This window comes from Pollachius pollachius, assembly GCF_949987615.1.
Source record: "Pollachius pollachius genome assembly, chromosome: 9".
In the NCBI taxonomy this organism is placed as follows: domain Eukaryota; kingdom Metazoa; phylum Chordata; class Actinopteri; order Gadiformes; family Gadidae; genus Pollachius; species Pollachius pollachius.
Genome location: NC_136942.1, coordinates 16,262,691 through 16,280,160, shown reverse-complemented (window position 1 = coordinate 16,280,160; position 17,470 = coordinate 16,262,691). Strand labels below are relative to the sequence as shown.

The 17,470-nt window shown below is 44.7% G+C and overlaps 1 protein-coding gene across 2 annotated transcripts; it reads left to right on the top strand.

The window, feature by feature from the left end:
• Window positions 1-1,587: 1,587 nt before the first annotated feature.
• Window positions 1,588-16,530, top strand: siah1 (siah E3 ubiquitin protein ligase 1). 2 transcript variants are annotated; one of them, XM_079743354.1, is made up of 5 exons: window positions 1,588-1,727; window positions 7,754-7,810; window positions 12,139-12,320; window positions 12,893-13,189; window positions 13,968-16,530. In XM_079743354.1, the coding sequence occupies exons 2-5, from the start codon at window positions 7,801-7,803 to the stop codon at window positions 14,337-14,339; spliced, it is 861 nt and encodes a 286-aa protein (XP_079599480.1). In that variant the 5' UTR covers window positions 1,588-1,727; window positions 7,754-7,800; the 3' UTR covers window positions 14,340-16,530. The 2 variants fall into 2 exon arrangements, with proteins under 2 accessions (XP_079599480.1, XP_079599481.1); XM_079743355.1 differs by lacking the exon at window positions 1,588-1,727 and adding an exon at window positions 6,916-6,951.
• Window positions 16,531-17,470: the final 940 nt, after the last annotated feature.

Sequence of the window (17,470 nt, the reverse complement as noted above, 5' to 3'; positions counted from 1 at the left end):
TATGTACTTGATTATATGCACATGCTTTCTTTCCCCAAAGTCATATGTGAGTGGTACAGTGGACGAGGTGAAGGGAGAAATTGTAATTAGATCCTCAATGTGGATGCAGCTTGCCTATTGAAAAATCACTTTTGCATGGTTTCATGTCTTGTTACACACACACACACACACACACACACACACACACACACACACACACACACACACAATGTCTACTCTGCCTCTGACATTCCTTTCCCTTCCCTTCCTTATGAAATCCTTTTTTCCACTGCCCTCGCTTAGTCGGTCCTACTGACTTTACCCCTCTTTGCCTCTCTCGTTCTTTCCTGTCCCACTTCTCTCTGTTACTTTCCTCCATCTACTCTGGCACTTTACCATTACCTTTAAACCCATATATTTCCTGTCCTCTACTTTTTTCCCGCCCTCCCCACTTGATTCCCTTCTCTCACCATGTGTTGTTATGTCCCAGCAGAAATAACCAGATTCAACTGGCATTCCAGAACAGCTTAGCATTCCCGTGGGTTTGGAGCCCCCATCCCCCACCAGCCCTGAATCCCCTTCTCCGCTTACCCCTCAAACCTCTCCTCTGACAAACTCCCTGCTCCCTTCTCTGTGATTCCTTGACATTCCGTTCCTCGAGTTGTTGTACCTTTCTGTATTTTTTTACTTTTCTTTTTGTGCTGCTTGCATTTGCTTCTGGTTCATGTTGTGGTTGTGTTTCATATGTGGACAATAAAATCGTTGCCGCATTGACAGGTTGGGTCACTTGCATTTCGAGGTAGGCTATACATTGTAATGCACTAGTACACATGCCTGTATACCCTCTTTGTGCATTATGATCTGATAAAGAGAGCATCTGTCATAAACAGGGCCTGTTCAATTGCAAAGGAATAGGTTGTAATACACCTGACACATAGCAATATGTGTCTGTAAGACATTGAATAAGGTTAAGGTAAAAATAATAAATAGATATTCAAATAAATATTCCATAAGGTCACAAAGAGAAAACTTTTTTCGATTACACATATTAGATATTTGTATCTGTTTTCACCCTGTTTCTTCTTTCTTCTTTCCAAATATTTAAATACTTTCCCACATGCCCATTCACTCTAATGGTTACTCTATCTAAATGTGATTGATTTTCTTTCCTTATTTCTATCTTTCTTTCTCTCTCTCCCTTCTTTCTATGGACAAGACAATAAGATTACATAACCAGTCCTTTACTCTAATCTCTCTCTCTCTCTCTCTCTCTCCCACACACACACAAACAAACACGACATTGAGACATACACACACATCAAACGGCTATAGGTGGATGTGTTATACAGGTATACCCATACTGAGATAGTGGTTTACCATGGGGGCCTACCTTTCAAAATGCTTTTGTGTTTCGTTTACACATTCAATAATAAACACATTTCAAGAGTAAATAAGTAGCAGTAATAGTAAATGTGATTTTATATTTGAACAACAATATCATACTATAACACTAGAGCCGATAAGCTGTGGCAGCTGCTATCTGGAAAAAGCACGTCCCCGCGACAAACTTCAACAACTGTGCGCGAGCCCGACCGGCTGGTACAAACGTCTCGTTTGAGCTCCAAGTGCAGCGCGAATGTGGATACATCGAGCTAACGAATGAAAAACGATAAACTGAATCATTTGGTTAATAACATCTAGACATCCATTCATTTCGCCATAGTACGTTCTGGGACACTTCATCTGAGGCAAGTATCACGACCTATGCAAGTAAAACACAATTTTCGCTACAGTCTCTGTTCGGAAAACAACAGCCTTGCTTGAGCAAATGGTAGCTAAGCACCTAGCTGATGTTAGCTCGGTTCATTAGCGCTGCATCAACGTTAGCTTCGCCTAGTAACCAGCTAGCTAGCAATGCTAGGTGCTTAGCGTCCTCTGGTGCTGGTCGTGTAAGATACTCATGTCTGCATTTCGCTAGGATTCTTGAAGTATATCGATCGTCCTGGAACATAAACAATCGATATGCTGCAATATCGGAGTGTTAGTTGACGTTTCCTTGTTGGTTGAGATGTACTCGCAGAGCTCAGCTCCTAGTGTACTGGCTAACGTCGCTGCTTTACGGCAGGCAAGGCCCTGTTTGTCTGCAACGTAAGCTAAGCTATGTCGTTATGTGTTCTGACAGACCGGGCATTTTCTGTAAATGTTCATGCAATACACTAGAAGCATGTCGTTGTTTTGGTGGCATTTTAAATGTACATGATTGGTTGATGACGTACAGGGGCCAGGCTGACAACGAGTGTTTGATTAGATGTGTTGGTGGTGGCGGACGATAACAGAGCTAACGTTGCATAGCTTCTAAACGTATATGACCTGTCTCAGAGGTAATGACAGCGTTATGAATACCCCCGGATATGGTGCCTATATTTCACTTAACATTGTCCAACGTTGACCTTTCACTGGACGTTTTAAAATTTAAAGCCCTCAGTAGTACATGTTGCATATTATTGACGCAAGAAAGAAAGACTCCCGGACATTTTAAAAGCGTCTCTATGCGTGGGGCCAGTGAGGGTAGCCTAAAGATACGCCTCCCAGATCTCTGCCTTGACCTCAACCACAGCAACATATTAGCTAAGCTTTACCATGTTTAACATCAACGTAACCCATCACCTCATAGTAGCATTATGAATAGAAAGGCCGTCTGATAGTGCTGTCGGGAGTATATGCATAAGCACAACAACGTATACCTCACAATTGAATTTCGCTTTTGCAGATCGATCGGCAGTGATCTAGAATTTGCTCAGGGTAGAATCCGATTATTTTGAATGGAGAACAAACAGATGTTGTATTTCTGAAGGGACTCAGCGCAATGATCGTCATGTATTCTTTCAAATAACATCCCAAATCTGAAATTGACTGGAACAAATATGGCATGGGTGTCCACTATGGTTAGTTTTGCTGCGCACTGTTTTGCATTTTTATAGAATTATTAAAACTCAGGGAAACGTTCTAGTCACAGCTTGTGATGACAACAATTAAATAAGTGATGTGTACATTCTGGTGACCATTGTTTAGTGATTATTACAATTTCCCTCTTCCATGCCTTTGGCGGTATATTGATCATGACCTTAATTTGAGGTTGAAAAAGGCTTTTGTCTGGGTTTCAGGGTTATCAAGCCATTCCTCTTGGTGGGCAAACCTCATTAACGGTTGCATGTTTCAACAGCCAATTTCTTTGTAATTTGCCCATGTGCGTTGGGCTGATGGGGAGGCGTGATACTAGGAGTGACTCATTGACTATGTTTACATGGAGTGTATCACTCCAATTTCAACCTAATTAAGATCGAAATGTTCGTACAAGCATCTTAGTTTTTTGGATGACCTTAATCCAAATAAGGTTGGATTGCGTTAAGAAATACCTGTTATGCGTTCTAATTTAACAAGACAATTTCGGTTTTGTTTTAGACTTTATCTTATTGTCTTATTCAAATGTGGCCACTGGTCCTACAATGAATGCAGAGCGATTGTTATTTGCTGAACAATGAGCCAATTCTTGGTCGTAATACCAATCTCTCTCGTTCCTTTGAATGTGGAGGGTTTTCTGCATTTCCTTGCTGCACACTATAGCTGAAAAATCATCTAAAAAAGTAGAGGAGAACTGGATGAACAACATGTTGGTGCGAATCAAGGAGCTGTATTTTTACATCCTTAAGCCAGAGCTTCGTTGTTGAATTTATTTTCTTTAGCTGTTATTTGTCTCTTCTTTGTTTTTAGTTGTTTTGTGTTACTATGACTTGATGAAGTTGATTAAGTGTGTTTGTCTCTATTAGGCTGCTGATGAACTGCCGCCTGTTCCAGATGGCTCATTGTTGTTGCTACTGCTGTGCCCCTCTTAATAATACACTAGGCATCGACTACTGTCAAAGTGGTCAGTTGTGTGTGTGTGTGTGTGTGTGTGTGTGTGTGTGTGTGTGTGTGTGTGTGTGTGTGTGTGTGTGTGTGTGTGTGTGTGTGTGTGTGTGTGTGTGTGTGTGTGTGTCGTTTTTGGGGGTGGCGTCTGGTGATAATGTGAGCAGATGTAGTCCAAAGTCAGGGGAATTTATTGCATCTGGCCATGGGGGTCTTTCAAGAGATGGCGGCAGCTCCTTCTGTCACTCTTAACAGAGGAAAAAGGCCCAATACAATATTGTTTCTGCATAGTAAAGCACATAGGTACTCAAACTGCAGCCTCGATGGAGGCTCTTGTTTTTTTGCGAGCATGCATAAATGCCCATTTTAACATAACCATATTGTACCAAATACATTTCTTAACTCAGTTTACTACTATTAAGAAGTGAATTGGACATGCAATGGCTTTCAACCGGGTGGCCCTTAGACCAAAGGTGCTGAACTCTGTACCCATCGTGTTGTTCAGTGCAGGGCTGCGCCTTTGCTTTGCTCCATTCATGCCCTAGACATGAATGGATTTCAGAGCATCCTTTGCCGCCCACCACTTCCTAACTGATTGACGGCTTCATCTGAAGAACAGCTAAACAATTCCCCCTTGTCAATGTGCTCACAAACCCCTGCTTTAAATACATTTGAATTCAACTTTACATTGGAAAACATACACATTGGTAAAAAAAAAAAGGCACAGTAAAATGTAATGGAACATTTCTATGTCATTTTTGTCTTTTACTCATTTTCACACAACTGTCATTGCAGCATCTCAGGGTTCAACATGTTTTGATACTAGTCGGTTCAGACAAGTAGATCTTTACCACTGGCCCCAAGACAATTTTTACTGGCCTTCACTAAAAGTATTAGCTCAATTTACTTAAGCAGTATCACTCATGGCTTTGCTTCACTGCCATCTTAACCCTCTTGACTCGGATGAATCGTGTGAGGGATGTTTTTGTTAACCTCTTGTGCTTCAGATTCTTTTAGCACGGGCATGATCGGGATAGCGAGTTGAACGCCTTTCAAAACTCCCAGAAGAATGGCAAGTGATAGGTGGCGTCCAAATTGTTTTCATGCTTGATGTTGTCCCAAAATAATAATTCTACGGGATGTCCTCATCAACTCTGTGAGCTGTGGTCTGTAGAACAGAGGTGATACCAATCGCTAATAATTGGCCTCAACTGCAAGCCTGTCTTTGAAACAATCTTCCCATCAGAAAATGAAGATGGAGGGTACGTGGGCTGTAAATCTTCAGCAAGTGATATTGCGGATTAAGGAGAATTCTTTGCCCTGCCATACTTAAGAAGAAGAAAAAGCTCCAGCAGATGATTTAAAGCCAATTATTTGAGGCTTTGTTTTGTGGCTTAACTGTTTTTCCATCGGAACAAATGCTTGTTTTTGTTTGTGCTCACACTTTACCGAGACCAGACAGAGCAGAAAATAATGACGTCTGAAGAGACGGAAGGGGAAGACGCTAGCAAGAAAGGGATGGAAGGTGTCAGCGAGGGCAGCTGGAGAGGCAGCACACAGCCAGACAAGACTGTAACCTGAGACCAGCTCCGAGGGAGACAGAATGTGTCGGCTGGGGGCAGAGAAGGGGGGGGAAATTAAAAATAAAAAAAACTGCCATAGGAGAGAGGCAGCCTGAGAGGAGCAGGGAAGGCTGGAGCCAAGCGCAGGCTGAGAGGCCACTGAAAGAGGGTGCATGTTTTCTAAGGAGAAAGATACGTGATGGAAAGGAAACATGGAGGATGCAGGGAGCAAGGGCACTGCAGGTTGAGCTTGAGTGTGGACTCTGAGAACGAGATTAGGTATTGCTTTTCTGTACCATTACGGCACAGAAAGATTGGCATTCAATTTTACACATCCACAATAATGAACCTGCGTCTTAGTTCCAATTCAAATGCGATCATGCATCAGTTTCCCTATTGTGTCCTTTAAGTCCTCTATTATTTATTATAGTTATAGTATCATTAGCAAGTATTTAAATGATACATAATCCACTGAGGGAGAGGGAGCCGAGTGTCTCGTCATCTCACGTTCCCTCTACAGGGAGTTCCCCTACTGTTGTTCTTTCACTCTCTCCTCCCTTTCTGTCAGTCTGCCAAGCCGGCCATGGTAGTGGAGGGTTGCCTATTTTGTTTGTCAAATTTTGTTTCTCCAGCCGCTTGGATGCGACGGCAAAGTCTGGTTCCAAGATGCATTCTCACCTTTTTGCCACCATTTAAAACCAGCTCCTTCCTTTTTATTTAAGGCGAGATTGGAAAACAGGCACACACAGAGGATATAAGCCTGTTTCATGCAGACTCGGCACTGGGAAGAACAGGGCTGCTCTCAGCTGGAGCTGGAAAATAATAATTATCCAGTGGTGAAACTACAGTGGCTGGACGAGACAGCCTCGTGTTCCTTGCCAACTTTTCCAGTGATCCAGTCGTTGTTGCCAGAGCACTAGGATGTATCAAGGAAGGTTCAGCACGGCTGCACACAGGCTGAAGGCTCCAAAATAAGAGAATGGGCTGGCATAGCTGTTGGTTGAATCGGTTTTATGTTTTAAATCTAAAGACGTATATGAACTTTCTTTAGATGACTAACGATTATCCAGATGGGCAGGTTTGCTGGTATCTCTCAAAGCTGGAGTAACTGCAATTTCCACTACAGTTTCTTTGGATTATCTCCAAGCTATGCACGGCTGCTTTTTTGTGCTGGGGGGGTTCTCTTGATTTGTTCATCACACAGACAGTCCACCTTTTTGATATGAACTTCCAACAGAAGACCACGTGGAAGGAATTGAAACCTGGACCTTCTGTTTTGTGGGTCTTTAAAAAGAAGAACTTGTTTTATTTCAAGCAGATGTCCAACAGGATTTCCCTTTTACACATGGGGATCATCGCTACGAGCGGCCACACTGATGTTCTTCCTCTATGTCTTTAGGCGGAACGAAAGCTTAACCGCCTGCTAGACTTGTGCTGCTTGACCAGCCCTCCTCCTTCAACCTGTAGTCCCTTATAGCTATTACAAAAAGGAACAGGACAAAAGGTGAATGGGCTTGTCAAGGATATTCCTCTCCATTCATGCCCCCAGCCTCTGGTTAACATTATGGTTTTTGACACAGACAGACAGAAACAATCCGACTGAGGTGGCACCAAGCTGTTGTTAATTCCTGTGCCTCTGTGGTAATTATAAATGCTAGGGCTTGGTAATACATCACTATATACAGTAGAAGTGGCTTGGTTTTCAAGAAGTGAGTTTGAGTCTGTCTGTGTTTAATTTGTGTCTGTGTGCTGCTTGCTCCTACATATCGCATGCTCCCACAATGGGTGTGTAGGTGTTTGGGAACATATTTACCATGTCACAGCTGCCCTTTTGTGTTTTTATTTACCTGATGATGATGATGATGATGATGATGGCCTATTTAAAAATTATAATTGACCCATCACTCTTGTTCTCTTATGTAAACATTATGATTTCATGTTGTCATATCTGCATTACTCATGAGTCTGTTTACGCAGCCTGCTTGCTTTGGCTTTGAGTCAGCGAGTCTTATGTTTTGAATATGTGTGTTTATTATGGTTGAATCCTGGCACAATTTAAAACATTTTTATGAGGTTTACATCTAAGGTAGCCATGTGATCCTTGGTAGATGAAAAAAATTGAAATTTGATGAAAACCTCTGCATGTCCGTATAATAAATATTTCCAATATGTATAGCCCACAAGCCTTGCCTGAAATAAAACACTTAAAATAGCTGTCGAATCAGGGTCCTAAATCCATGGTCCTTAATTTGTATGTCGTGTTTGTTTTTTTACTTGCCATTCATAAACTTTTCTCCTTTTTTCAGAGGTCCTCACATTTCAAGAGGAGAAGAAAGCCCTACTGAGGAATCTTATGGACGAAGGTGTGTTTTCTTTTTTTTTCTTCTTTTTTTTGCCAGTAAGGTTACAGAGGATGACAGTTCCCTTATCTTCATCTCCCTCACCCCCCCAGCTGGCTGGGGGGGTGAGGGAGATGAAGATGAAGATGTTCTGTGTTCTACCCCTTAACACATGAGAGAAGTAAGCTTCTTCCTGATGTTGCCCGTTCCACTCTCCTTTCCCTCCTAAAAACGTAAAAGCTCTGCTTCTATGAATCCAAACCTTAGAACCGAAGAATATTGTGCATGCAGCTACAAAGTACTTCTATGACAACTGCAAAACTCTAGATGTAGCGAATTGTAAGTTATGTACTTGCATGGTCTAGACACTTATGCTAGGACTTAAGACTGTCCATGTGAAGTTTATAGTTGTTAGTCCGGGGTTGGCTTGGCCCACTATGAATACTAATCAGTTGTGATTGGGCATCCAACAACATTGAAATTGGGTCGGGAGATGGTTTTTCCTTAGTTCAGAAATAAGTGAAGCAAAATGTTGGACAAGCAAAGAGAAAGCAGAAAACCTAAATGGTTGATTGCAAAAAGGTATGTGTCTGACCTAGAGAAGGGTGCCACGGTTTGTTTACTTTATATCGAAGGACTATTGTCTTTATAGTTTGTCCAGTGTGCCAGAAAAAAATGTATCATGTGTAATTATATTTTCAGGCAACATGGATACTGTTTTGTTGTATAGTTGATTAGTATAAATATAATTCATATATTGGTACCAAGATTTTCTGACGGATTAGGGTTTAAACGGTTTAATATAATCTGTTTTGAATTCATTAAATGTTGTCAAATTTAGCATAGGAAGTGGGAAATGTTATTATCCCCCCCCTCCCATAAAATCACATCCTCATCATTGTGCCACACACTATACAGTTTAAACCATTAGAATGCATAAGCCCTAACGAAAGCTGACTCAACTCTGAGGACATTTAAAGCTATCTGGCACCAAATTAATCTCTGGGCCCTGTCTGTTTGCTATTATATCGGCCGAGACACTTCCTATCTCATATACTGGCTGTAAGTGATGCTATGTTTATCCCTCTGTGAGATCACTTGAGCTGTGCAGGTCTCTTCTTGTTTTAGTCCTGTGTGCTGCCAACACGTTACTGTGTGTACCCAACAATTAATCTATGCTCATAAATTTCCCGTACGTGTTTTTGTGTATAATACTAGAAGCACATAAACCTAGCCTTTTCTATTCACAAAGAAGCATGCAATCGCAATTACTGCCTTCTCTCGGTCAGGTGTTTTTGCTAATGCTTTTTGGTCATATTTTTTGGACGTAAGTAAAACACCTGTAATTTTCTCTGCTTGTCGATGGGTCAGTAAGTAATTAATACGTTTGAACCAACAAGTTAACATTGTCATCTTAGCAAAATACATGAGCTCATCGCAGCAGAGCGTGACTTTCATGTGTGCATGGAACCCTTGTTGCTAAGTACTTGGCAACAAGGTGCATTAACTGCTTTGCTTGGTGGGCTCCCACTAGTGACAGCTTGGCAGTCAACAAGCCTAAGTCTCTGAAATGGGCTGTAGATAAGAATCAAGAACGACCAAAAGTAGTCCGGGCCCATCTCTGATTGAGCTCTCCCTGCACAACGTGCGACATGGAGTGTTGCATTTCACGCACCTGTGATTGACAAGCCAGATTAATTCTCCAAGCCAAGATGAATTCTCCAAATCATTTCGGGGTAGAGATGGCCAGATTCGACAGAAATGATCCTGGAGCGGTCTGAAATTTAAATAGTGAGCTAAATAAATATAATTAAGGTAGCTGACTGACAGTGGCCTTGGCCCTGATGCTAGCATACCAGGACTAGGCCTACTAATAGCCAGCCAGTCATTATCTCTGTCACAGCAGTTGTGTTTACAGGCAGGAGGGTGGCCACAGGGACGAGCGTGTGGGTGCCCTAACAGATGTGCTCACACAGTACCTTTCCAAAGACTTTGCTGTGCTGCCAGCTTACACATGGCACAGGAGCTTATCTGCACAATCATGGTACAGATAAAGTTACCACATCTGTTATAGGCGTCTCATGGTTGAAAGTACAGAATCCTTGTAGTTCCTTGTGCCACATCCAATACCGGAAGTGGCATTTCCATAAATTCCAAATAAAATGATGCACAGATTCCACTTTTTCTCAGGCCAGGTACAAGTTCTTACATTTGGGTTTTCGCAGATACCGGGAGGGGGCGTGTTAACGCCATGGTTACGACCCACGGCAACTTTGTGATGCCTTTTTTTAGTACCGTCGTTGTGTAGGAGAATTATAACGAGCGATGTTGTATATGAAATGCGTCACATACTATAGGTGCCTTACCCTCGGACGTGGGTATTAAGTAAATCGCTGCTCAGGCGGAGCTTCACCATGCACACCACACACACACCGTAGTGGTATACAATAAGTGTCTGCAAAGCTCCACTTTCTCTCTGACACCGCAGTCAACCACACGTCCACATGAAACGCTCCGCCGGTTCCCTTTTTTCTCTCAATTGCAGACTAAATTGATGAACAGTGATAAAATGGCATAGAAAACCATGTCGATCATATATGACAAATTACAAAAGGTTCACTGGCTCTTCAAAATAATGTTGCGTAGAGCGGCTTCGGGGGGGTTGTATCAGAGTTTTTTTTTTATTTATGAGTACATGAGCACAGTATCGGGCCCTAGAACTGGTATCGGTGCATCACAAGTAAAGTGCACTGGAGCAGCAGTAGCATGTTGTTCTTGCTACATGCGTACGCCTTTATTTATAGTCTAAAGGAGAGGTGGGGAATGCAGGGTGCGTGGTAAGAGCTGCAGAAAGACCTTCCTGGGTATGACTAGGACAAGAGCCTTTCTTTTAGTTCTGTTGATGTGGCGTTTTTGCATTCATGTCAGGGTAATGCCCCTGCCAGGACCAAGGTATTGGTGAGACTGTGCAGTGGCCTCTGGTCCCAAGCCTGTAGAACACTGCATGTTGAGCATTCGGCTCAGTCTATGTAGGCTGTCTGTCCAATTGTATCTGTATTCCTCGAACACTCGTTTCTTTCCCTCCCCTACGTGTTTCCCTCTTCTCCCCTGTCTCTTCCTGTCTGCGTTCTGGGTCGTACTGTGAAGTTTCGTGTCTCTTTCCTTAAGGCTATTAAAAGGATGAGCTAGGCCGGGCAGGCCAGCAGGTGTAACAAACACAAGCTAACGGTGTCTGTGTGTACACATACACACAAACACAGCGACTGGGATTTGCTTCAAAGTATCTATTAGCATATCAGCAGTCTAATGTATGAATAATAACAGCAGCACCAGATAAAATCAAAACCCAGTTTACAATTATATCAACTCAGTGCTCAAGATGGCAAATATTTAAAAATACCTTTTTATGAAGCTAAGTAAAAACCTTTCAACCCCAATCAGATGACCCCTTATTTTTACTCTTCTACTTCTCCTCCGGCTTACCTGGTGTGTTTCAGTGGTGTTTTATGGTTCATCACACAACGTTTCTATAAAAAAAAAAAAATCCACATCGGCCGGCCACACCTTTGCTTCCTTTAGATCCTCATCCCTGTCTCTTCCTAGCTGCACACCCTCCCTCATCTCCCCCTCCTGCTATCTCATCAGTTCTGAACTACACAGTTCACAGGAGGAAGAGGCTGTTCTCCCTTTCCCCTAATTTCTTCCTCTTAGTGCTCCTCTCTAACCGTTCCCAACCTCGGCTCCACAGGCTGTCCCGTTTTTAGACATGCAACTGTTGCCAAGGCAACCGCACAGCACGATTGGAAACAGCAGTTCTCCACACGCGCACACACACACACACACACACACACACACACACACACACACACACACACACACACACACACACACACACACACACACACACACACACACACACACACACACACACAGAGGACACGCATACCACACACATCTGAGTTCACTCCACTTTTTTGTCTAGTGTCTACCTTTTTATTTCACTGTGGATGAATATCTCTGCCAAACAAAATGCATGTTGGGGATTGCACAGTATTGCAACCAATTCTGCAGCAGGGGCTGAAAGGGTAGGGGCTATTCTGATACAATCATTTATCTTAAAGGTTGGGGGGAAATATCAGACAGAACGTTGCTGCATTTCCTACCAAGTCGAGGCGTTGTTTATCAGTTTGGTCGCTCAGTGGTCAGGAGTTGTATTCTCACTCACCGTGTTCCCATTCAAACCTTCCATTGCCCGTCCAGGATGAGTAGGGGACTGTCCTCTGTTTACTACCAGCGACACGCAGATACCATCACAGTCACATCACCCAACCCCCTCGTCTGTTTTGTCCTAGAAATGAGTCGCCAGACCGCCACCGCGCTGCCGACAGGAACCTCCAAGTGCCCCCCCTCCCAGCGCGTGCCCACCCTGTCGGGCACCACCGCCTCCAACAGTGACCTGGCCAGCTTGTTTGAGTGCCCCGTCTGCTTCGACTATGTCCTGCCTCCGATCCTGCAGTGCCAGTCAGGACACCTGGTAGGTACACACCCCACACCCCATCCTGGCTGAGCAGGGACCTTCCCTGGCAGGATCTACTGCTCCAGATGGTCTCACCGGGTTTGTATGGAAGGACTCCATAGTGAGGCTGACATCAAAACAACAAGGATATTTTTGTTTGGCTTTCATTTAGCTTTTCGTTTTGACTCTATGGTTTTCAATTTTGGCTTAGTTTGAATTGGTTTTAATGGCAGGTGTATTGGTTTGGTTTACATCTTTTAAAGAGCTTAGTCTTAGTTCAGTTTCTATTCGTTTCAGTTTAGAATTCTGTCATTTATTTGACTATCGGCCATTTGTCAGAGGCATGATCGAAAAGGTCAGAAAAAGTTTTCAACTGTTTCTTTTGATAATAATTATGTATTTACTTAATTATGGACACTTGTAAAATGAAAAATTGACGAAGACAAAATCCCATTGTGGTTGGTATTGTAAACCCACAACACACAACGCAACGTTTTTATCTTTATTTAAGTCAACGAGAGTGTTTCGCTCACACCTCGCCCTTTGTGGCGGTGATGGCCGCGTGACGATAACACCGGCGCCTCCCACAGGTGTGCTCCAACTGCCGGCCCAAGCTCACCTGCTGCCCCACGTGCCGAGGGCCCCTGGGCTCCATCCGCAACCTGGCCATGGAGAAGGTGGCCAACTCGGTGCTCTTCCCTTGCAAGTACGCGTCGTCGGGCTGCGAGGTCACGCTGCCGCACACGGACAAGGCGGAGCACGAGGAGCTGTGTGAGTTCCGGCCGTACTCCTGCCCCTGCCCGGGCGCCTCCTGCAAGTGGCAGGGCTCGCTGGACGCCGTCATGCCCCACCTGATGCACCAGCACAAATCCATCACCACGCTGCAGGTCAGAGACGCTCGTACAGCCGCTCGCGCACTGTGTGTTGGGGGACGCGTCCCGCCGGAGGTGGTCCTCGGTTTGGTTTCAGAGCGCGGCCGAAGCCTTTGTCGGAGAGGCGGATTGAGTAAACATCCCGATAGTGTTTCAAATTAAAGAGCCCCTCCACAGCGCCCCCCACACACACACACACACACACACACGGCCCCTTATCCCAAGCCCACCCCACCGCACACCCTCCCATGTCCCGGCACGTTGCGTTCGGCCCTAGAGTGCTGAGGTCGTGGCCCGCAGGAGGCCCGAGAGAGGCCTAGAGGAGACGGCACTGTTGCCAGGTTGACTCCACAGGGGCCAACTGGGAAAGTGAATAATACTCTTCCCTCCCTCAACAGCTACCGTTGAGGTGCCTCCGAGCAAGGCACTGCTCCAGGGGAGCAACCCAATGGCCGACTGGTAGAAGGTTGTAGTGTGAATGTCTGGAACTGCATGAAAGTTGTGCGAGGGGAGCGCTCTTATTAGGATTTCCACGAGGCAGCGTGTTTACGTTCAAGGCTTCAAAAATGAAACCTGTCTGCAACTTTGCATCATGTTGTGCAACAGGTCCACTCCAATAGCAAACCTAGTTCGGTGCCTCTGTCAATGTGTTGCCTTCCTCGGCCCTCTGTCACACAAGTCGCAGTGAACCCCCTCGAGCGCTGTGACCGCACCTGAACGCCAACCCGGTGAACCTACGAGAACTGACCCCATCACCGTCTCTCTCTCTCCTCATCTCCACGTCCGTCCCCAGGGGGAAGACATCGTGTTCCTGGCCACGGACATCAACCTGCCCGGCGCCGTGGACTGGGTGATGATGCAGTCGTGCTTCGGCTTCCACTTCATGCTGGTGCTGGAGAAGCAGGAGAAGTACGACGGCCACCAGCAGTTCTTCGCCATCGTGCAGCTCATCGGCACGCGCAAGCAGGCCGAGAACTTCGCCTACCGCCTGGAGCTCAACGGGCACCGGCGCCGGCTCACGTGGGAGGCCACGCCGCGCTCCATCCACGAGGGCATCGCCACGGCCATCATGAACAGCGACTGCCTGGTGTTTGACACGTCGATCGCACAACTGTTTGCGGAGAACGGGAACCTGGGCATCAACGTCACCATTTCCATGTGCTGAGGGCCCTCCGTCGGCGCCATCCACCCCCTCCCCCCTCCCCTGCCCCCCTCCCTGCCCCCCTCCCTGCCCCCCCCCATTCCTGGGAAACGGGGGGGGGGTGAACGGTTGCAGTTATAACAAAAATAAATAATTTGTTACTTACGTTCTGAGTCAACTGAAAGGGGGACCTCCTCCCGTCGTCCCGAACCCCCTTCCCCCTTCCCGCCCCAACACCCCCTGGAGACAGAAGGACGGGGCCCGAGTGGACTGTCTGATGGGCAGCCACGGGGGGACACCGGGGGTGGAATGTACGGACGTATGGACGGAGCATCCGTTGAACGGACACGCCTGGGGTTCATCTGTGTAGTGACGGATAGACTTGTACCCATCTCCGTTACACACCGCGCACACGTGCAGTATCTTTATAGTTCATTATTGTTTCTCTCTCGCTGTAGTTCATCCAGTCTCGTTCTCTCGTCTCTCGTTTTGTTACAAACACACAAAAAAAAGTTTGCATTGTGGTATCTCGTTTCAAAGATGATCACCTCCTGTTTTTGTTTTTTGTTTGTCAGCCTCACCTTCCAGACGCCCCCCCCCCAACACAAAAACACAAACACACACACACACACACTCCCAACATCTCTGAAGCGCTGAACCTTTAACTAAGCGGAACTGTTATTTGTTTCTTTCAGGGCACGGGTTCTGCTCGCTGGTCACTAGCGCCCTGAGCATGGCTTTATGTATATTCTACCATGGACACCTGGTCAGTACTATGTGGCTAGTTATTTAGCTAGCTGACCAGCCACCTGGACTAGCCTCACTCTGCATTTGGAAGTCAACCCCTGTTGGATCTTCTAAATAAATGGTCTACTTGCTTGCAACACTAACAGCCAATGGCTCCGAAATGGGTGGAGCTGAAAGAGTACTGTTTATTTTCCTCCTTGGGGATCCGTTAAGTCCAGACCATGGCTGCCTATTGGTTAATAAAGGAACACGAGCCTTCAGTTTCTGTGGCACAGTTTGATCGCAGAAGGAGTAGTGTAAACACAGCGAGTCATAGTCGGTAGAGCCATAGGTGGGGATAGCCAAAGACCCTCAATACTGTACTGGATAAGGCTCTTTAACTAGGATGCGCGGTAAGGAAAGGTTGTTTACCATGCCTATGTTGTGAAAATAGCTCAGATGAGGTCCTTAAAGATGTAGCCTCCTCCGTTTGGAGCAATGTAACCCAAGCATCAGCGGTGGTCAATCATAGGAAGCAGAAGCAGAATTGAGCATTACAGACTCTTGCCACTGTGTACAGTTTTCCGAATGCCAGGGACTCGTTGGAAGGTTTGGGCTGGCAATTAGTGTCTAATTCCAAAGCCAGACACGGATACATGCGCATAAGCACCTGTTCATCGTGTTTTCTTAGATGTGGTCTGACTGCTGCATACAAACATGGACACGCATACAGACCTACACAAGCCTGTGCTAATGTTGTGACTGCGGGGCGAAGCAGGCTGAGCTATTGGTGGAATCGTGTGAGTGTCAACCCATTTTGACTTAAGGGTCAATAAATTAAGCTTTGTTCTGTTTGTACCCTTTTAAGAAAAACTGGCTTTTCGGTTTTGTCAAATTGAAACTGGTTTTACTCCTTGGCATTTTCTTTGTGTGTGCGTGTTTGAGAGAGATATCGTACCCTTTTTTCTTTTTTTTTTACAATCCCATTTCACTCACTGTCCATCTAGACCACCGATTACGATCTCTGAAAAACTGACTGATGGATCCTGTCCCCACCTAAGACCAAGGGACAGCTTCTACCGTTACAATGTTGCTATTGTTATTATATTGTTATTAAATGGAGATTGTTATTATCATAATTATCATTTTTATAATGACTCTAAAAATGGAAAAGGCAGTTTTAAAAACTCGTGGCTAAACTTCAAGTGTTTTTAGTTGAAAAACAAGTTGTGATGTACTTCCGAAGGTGGTTTTCCAAGTTTAATAGATTTTGTTTGTTATCATTTCCCCTTTTGTCTTTGTCCATTTGTCTTTGTCCTTATTTTTGTTAATCTTTTTGTTTCTTTTTGTTTGAAGAGGGGGGAGGGGTCAAGCCAATCGTCTCTCCTTCGCTCTTCAACGTGGAGTCTGCTGCTCTCCCTTAACTCCTGTGGTTTTGTTTTTATTTGGTTCCGTTTTAAGTTGTCATTAAATAAATCTATCTTTTTCATACCCTGCGGTTCCTCACTCCTTTGATTCGTGGAAGGGCCATCACGGGTGCAGGGGCTGTTGGCTGCACACAACAAACTTCTGCATTACACAAGTGGGCGCTTGTGATTTACATTGTCCTGATGATGCATCGTAAAGTGATTCAGCCGTGCACTTGATGTCAATTTGGGGGAAGGTTCCTATGTTCTAGGTTTTGGTTTTGAGTATGCACATTTCAACATCCAATGTCTTTTATATTGTGGCTTGATTTGGTGTTTGAAAACGTATCTTGTCACATCGGATATGTTTTGCCCTTCGATGATTAGCAGGGTATGAAATGGATGTGATTTGATTCTGCCACTCTTTCAGAATACCCAAATGCACAACATTTAGCAGCCTGTTGCCTATTTTAACACAAATTATAGACCTGTCTTATAGACCTGGCAAAGCACTCAGTAGAACTACTTGTCATTAAGAGTAAGATGGCTCTAAGTTTCTGAATGGCAATTCAACTCAAGTCTTACACTTTCACCTTGTTTGTTTCAGATTTAATTTCTTCAGATGTACTGCTGCCAGACTTACATTTTTACATCTACGTTCATCTAATTGTTTGTTTCTCCAAATACCCTGCCTTTGAAACTTGATCCATTCCCATGGAACCATCTAACTACTTAATTTAGGATTGAAATAGAATTCTCAGAATGCCACCCCAAGGTATGTCTTAAACCAGTTCTGGTAAAGTAGTCATTCTACGTAGGGCAGCTTGCTGGGTCACTTGCACGTCGCACACGTTTTTGGACAAGGAACAGCCGTACACGTGCAGTCAATCTAGATCTGAAATTGTACTCCAAACTTGAGTGAGTGTTATCTTTCAAGTGGGCACCATGTCATGCTGCTTAAAGGACGTTGGAAAGCTATGTATAGGTTGTGCTCTCATGCCTGGCCTGATAGTCAGAGTCACT